This window comes from Thunnus albacares, chromosome 18, assembly GCF_914725855.1.
Source record: "Thunnus albacares chromosome 18, fThuAlb1.1, whole genome shotgun sequence".
Lineage (NCBI taxonomy): Eukaryota > Metazoa > Chordata > Actinopteri > Scombriformes > Scombridae > Thunnus > Thunnus albacares.
The window spans coordinates 25,470,927-25,490,818 of NC_058123.1; the positions used below are offsets into that span (position 1 = coordinate 25,470,927).

The following is a 19,892-nucleotide window of genomic DNA, read 5'->3' on the forward strand; positions in this document are numbered from 1 at the left end:
AAAAAACCCACACACACACATATTGAATCACTCGAAAAGGCCACAATAATACTTCTGAATAATTCTACCTTTTCTTTTCCTTTATTGTGTTTACCTGTGGACTGTAATCCTACAAGTTATTTTTAAATTTCTTTGGTGGTTTGGAAGTATCGGGCCACATTTTAAATGTATGTGCTACTGCCTGCTGGTGTGTAATAATTATTACAACTAAGATGTCCCTCATTGATAATCTAATAAGTCACATGCATATAAACCAAATATATATATATATAAAAGAACAAAATAAATATTGATATAGACAATATTTAATTACAACAAATCCCATAATGAGAAACAAGGCTATAAGAAAACTACAGCCCTGCTACAACCCTGTTTGTTAATATTTCATTACAGCAAAACTGCCATCACAGGAAAACTATATATACAAACATATAAAGAGCTACAGTACTCACTATACAGTGATATATATTGGATACTATGAGCTCACTGTAAACTTAAAGTACCACAGAATTTACTTCAAGCCCTTCCAGAAGTAGTACCCATACATTTTGTCACCTAGCCTATATGCCATTTCCTATGGTCTGAAGGTGTTAAGTCTTCATTACAACATCTCATACCGTGTCCGGGCCTCCCTGTAAGGTTTTCAATGTGACTCATGTAGCCTCGCCCCCAGGCTCTCATAATCAGTCACCTACAGTCAACGGCAGCCAGACACACTACAGCTGTCTACAGGGAGCGGAGAGCGCAGAGCTGCAGCTACACAAGTGTTTCTGGAGACTCTACAGCACAGGCACACGATGATGAGGGTCAGCCTGCAAACTCTGACAACATGTAAGTAAACTCTGACATCTGTTTCACCTAGAGATGAGCCTTTAAATACGATTCCTCTCTGTCTCTGTTTATGTAGAATTAATGTCCTTTATTGTAAATGTCTGTCAGAAGGGGCAGGAGAATTCAGCTGAACCAAACTATCAAATCACACGCAAGCTAGTTCTGAGCAGAAAAAATGTTTTTTTTATACACAATATATACAATTATAATAATATTGTAGGAGAGATCACCTGTCACCATCCTGATGAAGGTGAGATAGCCGAAAACATTTAGTGAATAAAGCATGCTGATGTGTTTTAATTTTCATAAAATCACCTGTATTAACATAATATGCCAACAACAGTCTATGTGATTGCTTACAATGCAAAAAAGTATAAAGGTAGCCTTTCAGTGGTTTAAATCCAGTAAAGTTTCATTTGTTTTTTTACAAGTGAGAAGTTTTAGTACATAAGATATTTCCACTGGTGTTGACATAAATGCATTCCAATGATTAAACAGATATACGTGTCACCAAAGCTCAGAGGCAGGAAACCTTTTATCTGTTTTTAACGTTGATTCTCTGAAGAACGCTGTGCTGTATAGAAACCTGCGGCCAACGTTTGACTGAAGTCTCACGTCATAGGAAAATGTGTCAGTAGAATAACTCATGGTTCCTTTTTCAGTTAATTTTTCTGGGAGAGCTTGATTTTCTGTCACAGTCTGATGCTGAAAATCCCTGCTTTTTTATTAATTTGCAGTATGTTAGAATCATGCAGTGACTTTCTTTCTGGTCCTTAATAAAATAAAATACTAAATTTAAAAGACTGTCACCAGAGTACTGTGAAGACGAGAAAACCTTGAACGCATCATACCAGATCTCTGTGTTGACTTCCTGTTCACTAAACCACTGATGAAAAAACTCTGCTTCCAAGCACTCCTGCTTAGATAACTTTCAGCTTATTCAGTGTGAAAGTCATCTAGGAGACTATCTAAGAGAATTGTAACTAACTTAGATAATTCTGTAAAGACTTAATTGTAAGCCTCTTAGGTCTTATATTTGTTCTGAGAGTGACATCAAACGTTGGTGAAGCTATTTTTTTAAGTCCCAGCTACTGAAATGCAGACAGACTGCACTGTTAAGGGATACGACTGGCATTATTCTATATTTTTCCTATTAAGAACAAATCCCATGAAAAGACCCAAACCAACAATGTGTTAGTCTGTCTCTCAACTCTCTCAACTACTCTACTTTCTGATTTCCCTACCCCATCTATGTCTCTCAGTCCCAAATCCATGTAAAGCTTTAAAAATGAGTCACAAATTAATAGTTTCATTTTTTTAAAAGTCCCATAATATCCTAAATGGATCCTATTTCTTATGGAATAGTAATAGTTTTGAAATGGGATATAGAACTTGAAATAAAATATTGACTGTACAAAGGAAATATGGACTGCTCTATGGATGAAGAAATTAAGTGTATTAAATATATGAAGGTGACAAGGGCAAAAATTAAATGTGGAAGGTACATAAATAACTAAATTATGTAACAGTCCAGTTTGATGAAATATATGAAAGTGACAAGTGCAGGGATTAAATGAGGGATGTGAAATGTAAAGTCCAGTTTGATAACCCCGTCTTCATCCCGTTTATGTAGCAATTGTACAAGATTTGATGCACACACACACACACACAAAACGTTGGAGTGCTTTATTAGATGAAGTGGCTCAATACTAAATGAGGAAGACACTATGTTTTATGAAAGATGATTTCATATTAAATATCCTCAGCCACATATTCTTGGAAATATAAAATTAAATGAGCAACTTCACATTTTACAATCACAGGCTATAAAGTGCCTTTTCTTAACAGTGATAGTGATGTTTGGATTTGAGTTGGGGGCAACTGGCAGCAATTTGAAATGGAATGAAGCTTGCCGATGGCGGACAACTCAAAACAGTGGTTGAACATGAAACTAGTGAAAAAAGCAAAAGGCCCTCTTTAGGGCCAGTGTTTGGTTTGTCTATTCTAGGCTACTGTAGAAACATGTGCTGCAACATGGCGGGCTCCATGGAAGAGGACCCGCTCCCTATGTAGATATAAAGGGTTCGTTTTAAGTTAACTGAGAATAAAAGAAATGTCAGTCTTTTTTTTCCACGGACAGAAACTTGACAGTCACACAATGTGGATGCCGTAATTGTAAAACTAATACATTTGCACTGTGGACCAACGTAGCTATTATACATTTTGATGTGAGACTGATTTGCAGATTAACATCTCAAACCCTGTCCAAAATGACAAACGAGTCATTGCATATAGATTTCAAGTGCAAACTCTTGCTGTACAAAATTGGTTGTTAATTAAGATAAATCCATTAAGATGTACCTCGTTTCTAAGGAGGTCCAACAAAATGTTTGCAAAAATATACAAAATACAACAACAGCACAACAACGCAACAAGTTAGAGCGATAAACTTCAATACCAATCAAATAAAACAAACAAAATTAGACTGAGTGGCCTATGAAAAACAACAAGAAAAATGATATGGCTCTGATGATTCCACTATGGTCTCCTTAAAGACTGTAGGGAGCATAAAAAGGAGCTGATCAGAGAAACAACAATATACGGTCTTATATGTGTTGAAACACGTTGTTGAGGGAATGCACTTAAGATAAACTTTGACAGTAACATCTTTTTTTCTTGAATTGCAGGTCTACTATTGTGCTGTGCAATAACAGAACTGACAGCAGAGGCACCCAACACACTAACATCATCCTCCTCAACAACAGAACGACCCCTCCAGCCCACAACTGTGAAGAGTCCAACGCAGTCAAACAACAAAACAAATTCCACCTCTGCAGTTACACAAAACACACAAGCGACAGCCAGCACTAAGGACAAAACTACAGACTCAACAGCTTCATCACAAACTGAAACCCTCTCCACATCTATCACTTATCAGACCCAGGACCCTACATCAGAGCTTTACTCAACAACTTCAACCAATGCAACATCAACCACCACTCCCAGCACTGACCCAACCGACACCACCACCCCCGTCACCACCAGCGACATCGGCAGCACTGCCCAAACCAACACCACCACCCCCGTCACCACCAGCAACAACAACAGCACTGACCCAACCGACACCACCATCCCTGACACCACCAACTACATCAGCAGCACTGCCCAAACCACCGCCACCCCCAACACCACCAGCAACAACAACAGCACTGACCCAACCAGCACCACCATCCCCGTCACCACCAGCGACATCGGCAGCACTGCCCAAACCAACACCACCACCCCCGTCACCACCAGCACCACCTCCAGCACTGCCCAAACCAAAACCACCATCCCCCCCAACACCAGCACCATCTCCAGCACTGCCCAAACCAAAACCACCATCCCCCCCAACACCAGCACCATCTCCAGCACTGCCCAAACCAAAACCACCAGCACCACCACCCCCCAAACCAGCAGCACCACCCCTACAGCCACCAAGACCACCACCAGTACCGCCTTAACAACCACACTGGTACATGAGGCACAGGAGTCCAAGGCTCTGAGTTCAGGTATGCAACTCCAAAAAGTTTTTTTTCTTGTTGATATTTGTTCCAGTAGTAAAAGTGTTAACACAATGTCAAATGTGTTTATGCACAGACTAACTATTCAATATTTATTTTACAATGAACAGACTCAGGAATAATAACAGGAGAATATATATAAGTATATATATATATATATATACTTTGTCTTTGCCGTGGTTATCAATGAAATCAACGATGAAGCTAGAGAGGAGCAGTATGGCCAAAAAATCTAAATATTTTTCAATATATTGAAAAATATATTGACAACCGAGTAAGAATAAGTATCCCATAATTATCCCTATTAGTACAACATTCAACTTAGTAAATCATAGGCATCAAGTATGAGTTTCAGCACTGACAGAGCAGAAATGTCAGCTCACTAATTGATCTGCGGCTCTTTGTGTTTCTAGACAAGACTAGGCTCTAGGAAAAATCTGGCAGGTAGATTTAAACTAAAGTAGAATCTGGAAATTCAATTCAATTCAATTCAATTTTATTTATATAGCGCCAAATCACAACAAAAGTAATCTCAGGGCACTTTACACATGGAGCAGGTCTAGACCATACTCTTCAATTTACAGAGAGAGAGACCCAACAATTCCTGTTGGACTGTTCAGTTGACTCTCAGCACTTTCTCTCATAACCAGAAATGATACCTCGTCAACAAACACAAACCAGATCGGTGTGATGAGTCGTTTTCACGCTGTCTCTCTGGACTCACTCTTACAAACAAACTCCTGCTGTAATCACTCATTGCCTCATGATGTGTCAGTTACTCATTAACTTTTTTATAGAAACATTGTCAAAATAGTTTGCCAATAAACTGCAGACTATCTCAAAAATACTTGTTTCTCACGATAATCTGATGCAAATTGTCACATTAGGAGACACTCACATTTAGGGACAGACAAACACATGTTGCCCCACACACACTACACCTAAAGGAGCCCAACAAAGGTGATCATACCGCCCTGATTAAAGAGATCAAACATATGCATGCAGAGTCTAAGTGTACAGTATCTGTTCCTCCCCCTCTTTGACCTCCTTCAGCGTTGTCAGTCTGTGGTTAATATGTAAGTGAAAATGTTTCCTCTCACTGTTCCTTGTTTACTTTGCTGTCAGGTCTTCAGTAGCTGAATGAGTGAAAATGAACCACTGTCCTCTTTTCTTCATAACATGCATTCTCACCATATTATTCATTGTGACACCACAAGCCACTCATTGCACATTTCACATTTTTTTCTGTGATTGTTCCTTGTTTTTTGAGCTGTATGTATCATTTTTGGCCCTGGAATCTCCGTACCTTCATTTTTTCAAGATGCAATAAGCATGTTTTACAGCCCTTTATATCTGCCCATTCTTTCTACTTCTTATGTGTCTGCCCTGCAACTCCAAGTATTACGTGCTCTTCTCCAATCAAGTTTGTACTTTGTTCCTTGTGCAGGAATGTGAAGATAACTTCCTTCCCGTCATCAGTATTTGTTACATCTGATTATACGTCAACTCTTTTATGGCCAGGGTGGGGTTTTCTGACCTTGACCGCTTTAGTCAAGATGTGTTGCTGAAATTGCTGTGTCATGCAGTGACTCTTTTTGACCACGTGAAACCAACAGTCAGGAACTGAATCTGGAGGGACTTTTAGGAGACCAGCAACACCTCCAACCTTCAAGAAGTGAAACCTTTTTGACTTAAGTTTTGCTAATTTCTTGCATCCCTTAATTTTTAGCCACACTAGCGTCATGGCTCTAAGGATGGCAATGTTGCTCTGTCTACAGCTTTGGTCCAGACTGAAATACCTCAACATTTAAAAAAAGAGACTGCCCTTAAATTCAGGATTCCAGATGATGTATCGGACTGAGAGTATTATATTGAGAGGAGTTTTTATGTCTCTGGTAACACGTTGACTTGGTCCAGCAGCTTTTCAAATCTGGCACACCTTATCGCTGTACTCATTCCAGACTTTTGATGAATGACTCGTCAACATTGGCCTGACTACACTTCCCCAAAGCTGGTTCTGTCCTCCGGTGTCAGAACACAGCCGAGTGAGCCGTCACTCAGCTGCAATTGGCCCGACAGTTGACTAGCAGGTTTCTCCCTCTGTTTTTATAGTATTTTGGGGCATTTTATGCCTCAATCTGGCAGTGACAGTAGAGAGATGACATAAATTGAAATGAGGGTAGAGAGAGATGAGGCAAGACCTGAAGTTGAGGGTCATACCACCAGGGAGTCCTCTTTAACTGGTTTAAATTATATAATTTTAGCTGGTCAGAACATCTTGGTTTGTTGTGGACTGTAAAAGATTAAAAACTTGGTAAACAGGAGACAGAAACTTGGAAAATGTGGAACAGAATTTCCTTTACAATGTTAAACATAATCACCTAATATTTGCATTCTGATGTACTTTTGCAAAACTTTACTGTAGCTTCTCATTCACACTGATGGATTACTTTTACTGGCTACAGTAAATTATACAGTAAGTCTGCTGTTGTGTCTGTGTCACTTGGAATTGAATAGGAATGAATTTTAAAGTCACACATACCACTGTGACTTTAAAATTCCACCTCTAGAGTGTGTATTGCAAAGTGCTACCTTACACTCCACCAATCCAACGTCAAGTGAGTTCAAAGATTCATGGAACAGCTTTGTTCCATGGTGAGTTCAGGATTGATAATCTACAGTAAATAGCCAACAATGAGTAGGTCCCAGTAAGAAGAAGCTCCTCCCAGCTCACTGCTGATATTTTTTATTGTCAACACAGTCCACCATAACTTGATGGTCTGTGAGATAAATTACTTGAATTTTGACCTTAAAAAGTGATGCTGAGAACGCTGTTTATTAATTGAACTCTGCCTAAGCTGTCAACATTTTATTGGGCTACATTACCATCTCACTGTACAAATATGATTTCACATCGACACAAAAAACAGACTTTGAGCTGTGTGTTCGGTCAAGTTCCCATAAGCAGATTACTAATTAATAATAAAGCTCAAAAGTCAGTTTGGTCTGCTGGAAAAAAAAATAATTATCTTAAGCTCATGGGACATTGTGAGGTAAAGTCAAGTCTTACCTGATACAGAGTAAGATATTCACCAGGTGAACAAGATTAAAGACAGTCACATGGAGAAGGATAATCAATCGAGCCTAGTCACGTATGGTTCAGCCCAATCAGGGAACTATGAGGCGTGTTTAGATGACGATATGACATGAAACCTTGTGAAAATCACAGACAAAGGCTAATCACAGAGTAACCCAAGAGTTTGAAAACCAACAGGAAGGCTTAGTTAAGACTTGTCAACATATCAACCAAATATTTATAACATAACAAATGTCAAATGCAAGCCCCCAAAAATCTCACCAAAGCCTTGCCAGACCACGATGATATGTAAAAAGTGGAAAGAACATCAGGAAGGAAATTTAGGAACTTTGAAACACCTTGTACAGCATCAGGTCAGCAGGACTAAAATGTTTTTAAAACTTATTTCCTCTCCCTCTTTCTCTATCTCTCTCCAGGGCGTATTGCAGCCATTGTAAGTGTGGTCATCCTAACTGCCATTGTGGTGTTAGGTGGGCTGTACTACTACAGGTTCAGGTAAGTTCAAAGCTCATGTGATGACTTTTTGCCTCACTGACTGGTCAGTAACTTTTTTGCTCAATATTTTAAAAGCATAGTTAATCAAAATTACAAAACATATTTTCGTACTGCAGATAGTTTTCGTCTTATTTGTTGAGGGTTCTTCTGTTTGTTTGGTTGGTTTTTATCTTGTCTTTGTGAAGCTCACAGCACTGAAAAATTACATTTTAAAAAATCAAAGACATGCTTTTTTAGAGTCCTGGTTACTAAAAAAAGTAGTTCCCAGACGTTTCAATGAAACTGTTCACAACCAGCTTCATTCAACCAATTAAATTCAACCAACTGGGTTGTTTAAGACTTCCCAGCAGTTTTAAATGTTTGTATAATCAAAAGAGCAGTCATTTGTATATCTTTATTCCCCATTATCTGTTTGTAAATAAGAGTATTGACCAAAAATCTTTGTTAGAGAATATATTCCTTGTCAAACTGAGGTACATTTAGAGGACTGAATTGTTGTAAAACTCCAGTCATTATGATGAAAATTCTTCTTCCAGTATCTCAATTGTTAAATGTACAATGTGTTCAGAGTTTAACCTCTTAACATCCACTGGGTTGCCAGCAACCCACTTAAGCCAGTTGTAAGTGGCTTACCATCACATAGTAATGAGTAAAAGTGGTACAATTTGGCCACTTGGAGATGTTTTGGAGAGGTTTGGGGACACCAGTGACACCACAAACTAAAAACCTCCCCTAAGATTAGGCCTAGAGGTCTGGAATTTTATCCAGGTGTGCTTGACAAGATGTAGAAGATATGTGGTGATTTGCATAGTTCTGGCATAAAACATGTCCTGTTTTGGTTGTGTTTTAGCCACATGCTAAACAAGCACATTTCCAGAAACTAGAACATGTTACCTTTCATATGAAGCCTAATACATGTTTATCATGCAAATAATTTTGGCCTCACAGTTCTTGTGTTATAAGCTTTTCCATTTGGGTATGCCAAATAGGCAAAAATTAAAAAAAAAAAAAAAGGGTGGATGTTAAGAGGCTACAGCTGATGACTGAACTGATGAAGTAAAAGATTAAAATGTCCTATATTAACTAACCTTATTTCTTTTTCTCCTTTCAAATGTTCCCACATTTTTTTCTATTTATTTACCAATTCAGACGTACATCCTATGGTCGTCTCCTGGATAACACTGATGTCGACACTTTCACCAACCCCATGTATGACCCTTAGGTCTTAACTTTGGACCTCCAACACCAGAGGTGACCCCAAAACCAAAAGACCTCAAGTCTGCAGAAAGAGCCATTCTGCTCAGAGTGTGTTTAAAGTGTGGGTAATTAGTTCAGGACTGTCAGATTATATAACTGTGACAGGTAGCCTGATAGCTTGATTGCACTCAGTTGCAAAATGCAAAGCAAATGTAACTTTTTTCTTTCTTTCTTTTTCTTCTTCTGTACAAGCTGCTTAGAAAAGATGAAAGCAGATACAATTGCAGTTTTTACTCAGGTTGCCTTTCAATCCAGATCATGAACCTCACTGGATATTTTTAGAAAAAGGAGTGGATTATGGGAACCAGGTGTTTTTACAGTGGGAAAAAAGGTTAAAAGTATGACCAAAACTTAACCCTAAGCCTTTGTAAAAAAGGAAAAAAAGACTTGTGTGACCACAAAGTGCAAATAATTTACAGTAGATTAACATCATGACTGAAAAGTTCACTTTTTTTTAATAATGGTTTGTTTTTATAGGCACCTGCTGAGATACTACTTCCTTACTTAAACTATGAAATATCACATTTTCAGTTATCAACCTAAATGTAGCTGGCAGTCTGGCAATACAGAGTCTATTATCAACACTATGGCACTTAGAAAGCACTCATCTACAAATTTCCTGCCTTTAAGTATCCTTTAAGCTTCAGTAGATCGGGCGGAGGTAGAGAATTAGCCATATGTAGTCAGACAAAATGGAGATCCTGAACAGGCTTGTGATGGCACATAACTGTTGTGGTATTTCCTGTATGGTATGATAGAACAGTGAGTGATGCACTGAAAGAAAATGAGAATGAGGGAATAGCAATAAAATTTTAAGGAGGAAGAAAAATAGGAAGGAAAAGATATTAAAATAGAAACCAAGAACAAAACTATATTGCATTTTCAATTTTCAGTTGGAACTTGACAGTAGACATTTTATTTGCATTTTTAAGCAGAAAAGTGAGAACTAAGGCTTGCTTTCATACATATGTTTACAAGCCAAAGGCATTTTGGACATTTTGAAGTGACACAGAGGGGCAGTGTTAGCGTTTGTTAGCAGCTCCAACAAAACAGAAAGGAGACTAATTTGAGGAAAATGTCTGAGGTTCTTTTCATTTGCTTTCAAATTAAGTCTGTAAAAGTGTATTTTTCCCATCTAAGGCTTTGCATAATCTGTTTTCTTTAAGAAATGTCTTTTGCATATATCAAATTGAATGGTGCAGAGGTTAGGAGAAATCTGTTTTCTAGTTCTTGTATTCATCCTGCCAAAAGCACTGGATCCCCACCTGCTCCAAGTGCTGGTCTGCACCTTTGACCTTCCTGTAGAGGAACCAAAACAAAACATTTCCTCACAGCAAACATTTCAGAACAAAGCTGCTCTAAATCCAATTGGAACTTTTGGAAAAACTCCATTAGGTCAAATGTGGCTGTAATAGTATGTGGTGTATGAAAAACTGTAAATGACCAATTTTAACCACGATTTATGAGTGAGTTTTTTATGGTTGAATATTATCTGTGTGGAGTTTGTTTGGGTTTGTGTGTAATTCCGCTGTGCTTTGCAGCTCAGGCTGTACATTTGACTCAGTCAGTATTTACAGTACTGTTTGTTTGCATTCAGGTGAAGAATTAACAACAGTTTTTATGCTTTTGACTAAATTTTATTGTATAATATGATTACTGTATTACATTTTTTTGTGAATTAAAAGTGATAAAAGAAAAATGTGAGTTCCTATGAAGATCATTTGCAGGAAACTCAGATAACAATGATAAAAAAATGGCATATGACACTGGGCATTGGGTTTAGGCTCTATGTGGGGTTGCTAGAAATGCAGATAGGGTCATGGAATACTTCTGAAACTGTTGGATTTTCTAAATAAATGTAATGATATAACAATTGACATATTAATTAAAACCAAGAGGGTTTATCCTCTGGGGAGCAGGGATGTAGTCAGTGAAGTCCATTATATCCAGTCCATTAGATTTGATATTTCAGGGGAACAAGTGTAACAGAGTAGCACAAAATAAAAGGTTATAGGTCACAAAAAACATCAAGATTTCTCCTCAGGGGACAGTGAATACCCACAAAAATGTAATTAAAATCTAACTACCAAAAGTAGTGCTGAGACAATTAGCCTATTGATTAATGAGTTATACAACAACAAAGTTGATAATTGATTAATCGTTCATCATCATTTATCAAGCAAAAATGCCAAACTTTCTTTGGTTCCAGCTTCTCAAATTTGAGAAGGTGCTGTTTTTCTCTGTTTTATATCTTTATAAATTGAGTATTGGGTTGAACAGCCGAAACATGCAAATTGAAGACATCACCTTGAACTAAGAAATTGTGATGGATATTTTTTCTGACATCTTATAGATTAAACCATAAATTGAGAAAAACTATTGATAGATGATTCAAGAATGAGAATAATTACAAGTTGCAGCTTTAGAGGAACATGCTGGACAAACAGCACCTCCTACTGCTATCAGGGTAAAAAAGATTAAAACTAATTATATATCATCTATTCAGAGCTCACTCACAACACACGCATTTTACAAAACAACCGTATGACAACTTCTTGAGTCATTAAAAATCATATTGGAATGAAAAAATGGCAGCAGAGGGCAGAAAATATTTAGAAACCCTCAGCTTTGTGTTATCCAGAGTAACTGCTGTAGCTATCTTAATACAAAATCACAGAAGCTGTAATTATTGTTCAAAAAACATGTGAAACTAATAAAATGATACAACAACACAGGGTGTGTATAAAACACACATGGATGCTGATGTTCATCTTGATGTCTTCATCTCTGCTCCTCAATGGGCTGCAGAGCATTTATTAGTGGAAGCTTTAATAACAGTCCTGTCATCACTGCTCTCCTGTCGTAACTGCTCCCATTCTTCCTCTTTCACAAACTCTTTCCCATTAAATCCTCCTCTCCTGCCCACGCTCTCCTCCTCTCTTCTTACTTAACTACACACCAGCTTCCGTGTGATATTTTTTCCAACCTCCCGACTCATTCCTCCATCTCCACTGAGCCTCTACATTTGCCAACCCAGTCATGCCAAATCAGTTAATATACTCAGAGCATCCAAACTGTGTATTATTAACTTGTGGCCAAAACAATCTTGCTTGCATGTCACTAATAAAACTGGACAGTCATTGGATGCTTGAGCTCAGCAGTGTGCAGACAGAACCTGAGTGTCACCTGTTATGTTCTTTTGCACTTTCTCTCCTATTATTCTCAACTTTATTTCCTCTCATATTCTCTAAAGATTCAAATAAAAAACTGATATTTTCAATGAATATTCAGATCCTTTAGTTAATTAGAGGTAGAAATATCGTGATGAAAAAATACAATTACATGAGATTTATGTACAGGTATATAGAAAGTATCATCAGCAAAATATGCCAAAGTATCAAAAGTATTCATCAAGCAGAATGGCTCAAAGCTTATATAGAATATGTTATTATGGAATACCATTACTGATGCATTCATGTATAAGCAGCATTTTAAAGTTGTAGTTGGGTAGTTTAACCCGTAACAATACACTGTATTTTATATGATTATCAAATGTTTTGCTTTTCCCAAAAAAGTCCCATGTCTGAAAAGTCATATTTTGTTTTGGTTTGTTTTGTGTGAAAAAAACTCACCAATAAGTCTGTTTCCAATAAAAGTCAACCTATTATAAGAACTTTCTATAAATGAGTGTCAGTGTCTTGAAACAAAGACAGAATAAGGCACATAACACTATACTAGAATCAGGAAAATTACACTTATTATAAACAATTTACAATATATCACAATTATAAATAACACTATATTGTAAAAAATTCTTGATACATGTTTATTTGTACTGAAAATATGGAAAAAAAAACTGCCTCAATGTTTAAATAATCTCACTGTCAGATTGTTCCTCTTGTAAAGTATACTCCTGTAAAATCAGACCTTTAGGAGTCAATAATAGACCAAAATTACTTGCTAAGATGCTGATTTGAAGGACAGGTTCACAGTTGTGGAAGTCTTTCTTAAAACAGTCAGGAGCCCAAATGTACATTGAAATAGGTTTTTCTCGCTAATCATTCCTTCTGTTCATACTGACCATTAGAAGATCCCTTCATAATGCACTTACAATGTAAGTGATGGAGGCCAAAATCCACAGTCCTCCTGTGCAAAAATATATTTAAAAGTTTATCTGAAGCCAATATGAAGCTTCAGCGTCCAAATAAATCAAATCAAGTAATCAAGATATCTTTTAACATTACAGTCTTTTTAGTGACAAAGTCCCTCTTTTTGTTGCTATATTTCCACGGCAGCTCAACAGGGAAACACTGTCCAAGAAAACAGGAAGAGGGAATGAAGTCAGAAAACTGACTTAGTATTGTCAGTTACACAGCAATATTAAACAAACGTAAGCTAACATTAGCCATCATAAGCTACTACTCATATCAGACCCAGTGAGGCTATAGTAGTAAAACCTAGTAAAATCAATCAGTGTATTGAATTGGGCAAGGGTGCTTTTTATTACTTATGACTTACTTATAACAGGTAGCAAAGTAGAAGTATGAAGGAACATCAAATGGGAATACTTTAGCAATTGCGAGTACCTCAAAACTGTACCAAAGTGCAGTTGTTTAAATGTAATTTGTCACTTTCCACCACTGCCACATGTCCCTATTTATCATCATTACTGGGCAGCAGCAGTAATAACAGAGGCAGCTGATTCTGGTGCTGCACCGTTATTATCAGGCCATAAATACTCTAAGAAGTGTGTGTGTGTGTGTGTGTGTGTGTGTGTGTGTGTGTGTGTGTGTGTGTGTGTGCTCTTCTTTATAATTACACTGAAGGAAGGGCAGGACCATTTTTTACATAAGAAACATCTGGACAGTCAAACTCCAGCATGATATACTGCACAAGGACTTTTGAAATGACAATGAATATAAACATCCTGTGACAAATGAGCCAGCAGCCAGCCATTGTATTTGACAGATATGACCTTTGTCCGGACTACAAACCCCACAGCACAGTAATTTGTCAGTAAACTGGGAGTTGAATTCAGTCCTATATTCTCTGGGCGTTTATTTTTAGCTGTCAGACATGTATTTTCTTTCTCATTGAATAACAGGAGAAATGGCAGAAGAAAAGGGACAACAAGAGGTATAAGAGGAAGAGGTTGGCAGTGATATTGTTTGTGTGAACCACAGTGAATAACCAGAATTGTTCAATGCCCTCATTATACAGACGTGTCAGACTTTGAGAAACAGGAAGAAGCCTTTTCCTCTCTCTCTCTCTCTCTAACCCATTTGCTGAAAGCCCACAAACCAGTCTGGCAACATGAAGTGAAAAAGAGAGATAGCTCACATGCTGAGGATATTCAACACTTAAAACAGCTACACCCACCCCTAAAGCAAATTCAGCTTTTACAAGATAAAGAATAGACCATTTAAATGACAAATCACATTATCTCTCTCAATATTGATCTGTTATAATATTTACAAAAATATTCAAAATCATATGGCAAAATGTGGCATGGTATTTTTTTGTGTTTTACCACTAAATTCTACTGTTTTCAGTCAAATGCTCAGATTAGGATGCATTGAAATCATTTAAAGATTTGAACCAGACTTAGAGTCATGCTAGTAGCTCTGTGAGGCTGTAGGCAGCAGTAATTTAAGCTAAATGTTAACTTTAGCATGCTAACATGCTCACAATGATAATGCTAACATGCTGATGTTACAATGTTTGCCATGTTCACCATCTTAGTGAAGCATGTCAACATGCTAATATTTGCTAACATACAGCTGAGGCTAATGGGAATGTCATTAGTTTTGCAGGCATTTAGTCACAAACCACGGTGAGAGACTCGACAGACCACAACAACCTGCAAGGTGAAGGCCACATGACTGACAGGGACAGCTGACCATCGTGAGCTGTGAGAGCTGTTAGACCACACTGAATGTGAGTTTGAAAATATTGTTTTTATCTGAAAGAGAATTGGAACATTGGACATATTTCAGTGGATGACACAATTCAGTAAGAATTTATTATTGGAAAATGTTATCTAATAACTACAATGGCATTGAAGTGTGTCCTCTTCATTATGTGGTATTTCCCCAGACATTCTGAGTAGAGATCCTTGAAGTCTTTAGCTGGGCAACAGACTCAGGAATGGGAGAAATATTCTATGATAATTGAACTGTAAAACACTAAAAAACATTTTGAGGGGATCCTTCAATGTGGTTTTCAAAATCTGAGTAACTAGAAGTTGTGAAACTTTGGATGATTATTCATAATCGATATAATTTCATAGGCCTATTTTGGAGGAAGATGTTTCTCTCACAATCACATTTATATTTTAATATTTTTGCTCAAAACTTAAGAGATGAAAGAGTAAAAAAACATGGCAGTTTGATTAACAGCTTTAATGCCTTTTTGTTGTAGAAAGTTTTACTAATTTTTATAGGACAGTTACATGCTTCCTCACTGTTTTCCCTCTTCTGCAGTACAAATAGACAAACTAGCTACCGAAAACTGGCCTAATGATGCAGGTCGTAGTGATCCTTTGAGAATCTCCCAAATAAAAGTATAGGACAAGCTGAGATTCTGACCTGATGATGGCGCGAGATGAAAAGTCAGGAGATCACAAATCCAATCCATGTAATAGGCTAGTTGTTGAGATATTTTATGCTTCAACCCATTGCAAGTCAGAAGTCGACAGTTCCGAGTCAGTATTCCCAACTTCCAATCTAAATGCAAAAACATGGACACCCTGCAGCAAACTGATGTTTGGAGGGCCGGCTTAGCACACTTAAGACATATTTATAACACATTTATGATTTGTGGCTCTTGATGAACTTCAAGTGGGGAATTTGGACATAAATAATGATAAAAACTGATATAAACTGAAAAATGTAACAGTTGCGATGTGAAGGGCAACAAATCTTAACTCTGGTCTCATACCTTCAAAACCACACACACACACACACACACACACACACACACGTACAGCATATTTGCGCATATGCTTGCACAGGTCTGATAATAGAACGGAAACCGTTGTCTGAAATGCAGTTTCATTTTACATGGAAAAATGGGTAAATGGTTTCACTTTCTGCCCACTGAAGCTTCACCCCCACTGGTTTCGTCACATATTGATTTGCAAGCACTGGTAGGGTCTGAAAACACTTAGGCTTATCAGTCTTTTTTATGAGCTGCTAAAAGAAGAAAACGAGATGGGTGATACAGTGATGTATGAAGTGTTAGTGGATGTTTTATCATATCAACTTTTATAGAAAGGTGTACCACTGTAACCTCAATCCTTGGCAATTATCCAAACTTAACCAAATATCAGTGTTTATGTGGTGCCAACTAAAAAGGCAGAACTGTAAAATGCCTTTGGGGATTTTTCAAATGAACTGAAACTTGTTTGTAACGACTGAATGTTCACAACAGTCTGGAAATAAACTCAATATAAGACAAACACAACAGCAACTCATTATGTCTTCAAACTCACACAAGAACAATGAATTCTGTCACACATACTGAAAACTGTCCTCTTCTGGAAATGTGATTCGCAGTCTTCAGTATCTGCATCATTCACATATACTGAGACAACATGAAAGTTGACAGAGGAAGAGGTTAAAAAAAAAATGCACTATCAAAGAGGATCAGTGTTCACAAGACACTTCATTTTGACAAATAATACAAATCTAAACAATGAACATTCAGTTGAAATGAGAGTCAAACACTGTGAGCTTTGACAAACTGATATTTAAACTAGTGTGATGTGAGGTGTTACTATTAGTTTACTCCCTTGCACATGAGTTTTATCACCAGTAGATGTCACTAATCACCAGCAACTAGAAGCACAGAAGACAGCTGACAGGAATATAGTGTGTGTTTGTGTCTACTTCGGTGGTGGAAGAAGTGCTAATATCCTTTACTTAAATAAAAGTATCAATACAACAACTGGTCTACTTGTGTATTCCTTTTCACTATTAAAAATGTTGTTGAATGTAATATTGTCTTTTGTGCATTATTTCATAGGATATTGTGTTCAGTTCTTTTCAGTGAGTAAATGTCATTGTCTCGTTTGTTGTCTCTTGAAAAGTGTTGTGAAATATTAAAAGTATCCATACTCAAAGTATAAGACAAATAACAGAACCTCAGACACAAATACAATCGGACCACTTATTAGACTTGATGAAAACACTCCTTTAGGCCACCTTTCACTTGCATTTTCCCCATGTTTTGCTTTTATCTGCAGGTACTGACAGCTTTGTCCTTCTTAACCCAGATTCCCAAAAGATGATTCTGCTCTGCCAGAACACAGAAAGTTTGTGGAAGTGGAAAAAAAAATCCTGGTTGCTATAAGCAGAATTGTTGGAATATAAAACTGTCACAAACAAGACAATATTTTGCACTTTTGAGGGACAGAAAATCAGACAGAACAGCCATGGTTGGACAAAAGGTAGACAGGAGATCCTGCACAGTATGCAGCAGCACTTTCTGACCCAAACAGCTGATCTGTTGTGTAATACAGTGCGTGGCATACATAGGAATACAGAAGTTCTACGGTTGAAAAAATGTAGTGCCAAAGAAAAGGGCTGCCTGACAGCAAGGTAAAGCAGTGAAAATATTCTAAATATAGTTTACACTTAAACACTTGATTTTTTTTAGGTGGCTAAAATATGTTTTACTACCAGCCCCGTCCGCAGTAATACATTGCTTAATTTCTGTGCCGGTACTCATGTCTGCTTCTCTAAATTGGGGGGATGCCGACCCAAATCTACTGCAGGTAATACACTAACTATGGATAACTACCTTATACAACTCCCCTTCACAAAATCCAAACTATCCCTTTAAGGTTCAGGAAAGATGTTCTAGTTGGATAAATCTCGAAAAAGGACATTGGTGATTAGAAGAACAAGACAGGACACGTTCACTTGTTCAACACTTACTCAACCCTGCGCTTTCTTTGCAATCCACTCCTGGCCAGCTTGCTACAAATGCTGTGGCACAAGAATTTCATACTGTCTGGATGGGAAAAATGCCAAATGCCAAATCCCATGAAACAGTTGCATTTTCTACAGTATACTGACCGGTGACTGATGAAAATGTGTTTATCAAGACAATGTTCTAATCAATAGGTGGAAATGTTGCAACGCTGTCTGCCAGACTGACTGTACTGAACTAACTGGCTATGAGTCATTATTTTTCAATCACACCGTCATCATTACTACTGAAGAATACACACTGCTACTGCCTTTCAAAGTTGTGTCAGGTCCGGTAAGTAAGGCAGGCTGGTGACTGCAAGGTTGTCAATTCAATGGCAACACAGTGCTGCACCAATAAGAAACAAGTATTTGTCAAGAGCTCTGTTATAACAGTAATGGTTTTTTACTGCAACTACAACATATACAGCATCATTTCTCATTAGAGCAGGATGAATTCACAATGAGACTTAATATACTGTTATTTGGACAACAGGATCTCATAAACTAAAGGAACAACACATTCTCTAATGGCTATAAACAGACTCTTTTCTTTTTATTACTAGAAATGTTAAAATGTAAAAATATGATATGGTTCAAGTTTGGTCATTTTAATGAGAATATGTTGAGGAGATCTTTTGTCACTGTGTAAAATTGTACTTGTTATAACAACAGAAGCTTTGTGCTGTGTTAAAAAGAGCAGCAGTGTTGGCACCACCTTCAGGAAATGTAACGCTGTCATTGAGCAAGACTGTGTGGGAGATGCTCGGCAGCCAACAATCTACCACAGTTAAGTTATTATTACTTTACATATGTTATCTTAAAATAACAAGCCCTTCTCATGAAAATAGAACAAGGAAGTAGTCTGGGGTGAGAAACGCAGAGAGGTTTAACTGTAAACTCCTTTGACCTTGGTTAAACTCTAAAATCATCAAGTTTTCTATTTTTTATGCCTCTGCGTAGGCGACAGCTGGAGGCATTATGTTTTCCGGATGCCCATCTGTCCCATTCTCATGAGCACAATATCTTAGGAATGCCTGGAGGGAATTTGATTTCATCTGGCATAAACGTCCACTTGGACTCAAAGATGAATTGATTAGAATTTGGTGGTCAAAGATCAAAGGTCACTGTCACGTCACAAAACATGTTTTTGGCCATAACTCAAGAATTTATAAGCTAATTATGACAAAGTTTCACACAGATATCTAATACGATAAAATGATGAAGTGATGACATTTTAAATCCAAAAGGCCAAAGGTCAGCTTCACTGTGACATCATAACATTCTGTAAAAACACTTTTTTGGCCATTATTCAACACCATAACTCAGGAACAGAAGGGGAGATTGTGACCATATTTCACATTTGGTCAGATACTGAATTGGTGTCACTAATCTTGGTGCTCACCTTGAAACTGTGGTGATTGTATATAGATTGTACAGATCTTCTGTGCTGCTGGGTTGAAGATGTGTGTGAAGCGTCTTTGCAGCAACATCCATATCTGAAGCATTGTCTGCTGTCATGGCTACAACTTAGTGTTCTATCACAATCAGCTTTATTGGCCAAACATGTGAACACATACAAGGAAAATACACTTAATACCTTTAATTACATTCCTTCAAAGTCTTCACTACAAATGTTATATGAGTCTGGACAGACATGGATGTAAACTGCAACTT

At 37.5% G+C, this 19,892-nt stretch overlaps 2 protein-coding genes across 4 annotated transcripts in view; one reads left to right on the forward strand and one right to left on the reverse strand.

The window, feature by feature from the left end:
- The window catches only part of LOC122967977 (inverted formin-2), an 82,728-nt gene that overhangs the window by 48,517 nt on the left and 14,319 nt on the right, over positions 1-19,892 (reverse strand). The gene's annotated exons all lie outside the window — the stretch shown is intronic.
- On the forward strand, positions 689-11,383 carry parm1 (prostate androgen-regulated mucin-like protein 1). 2 transcript variants are annotated; one of them, XM_044332822.1, is made up of 5 exons: positions 689-831; positions 3,519-3,863; positions 3,924-4,382; positions 7,908-7,986; positions 9,136-11,383. In XM_044332822.1, exons 1-5 carry the CDS (start codon positions 798-800, stop codon positions 9,206-9,208), a joined length of 990 nt encoding a protein of 329 aa, XP_044188757.1. In that variant the 5' UTR covers positions 689-797; the 3' UTR covers positions 9,209-11,383. The 2 variants fall into 2 exon arrangements, with proteins under 2 accessions (XP_044188757.1, XP_044188756.1); XM_044332821.1 differs by having other exon boundaries at positions 3,519-4,382.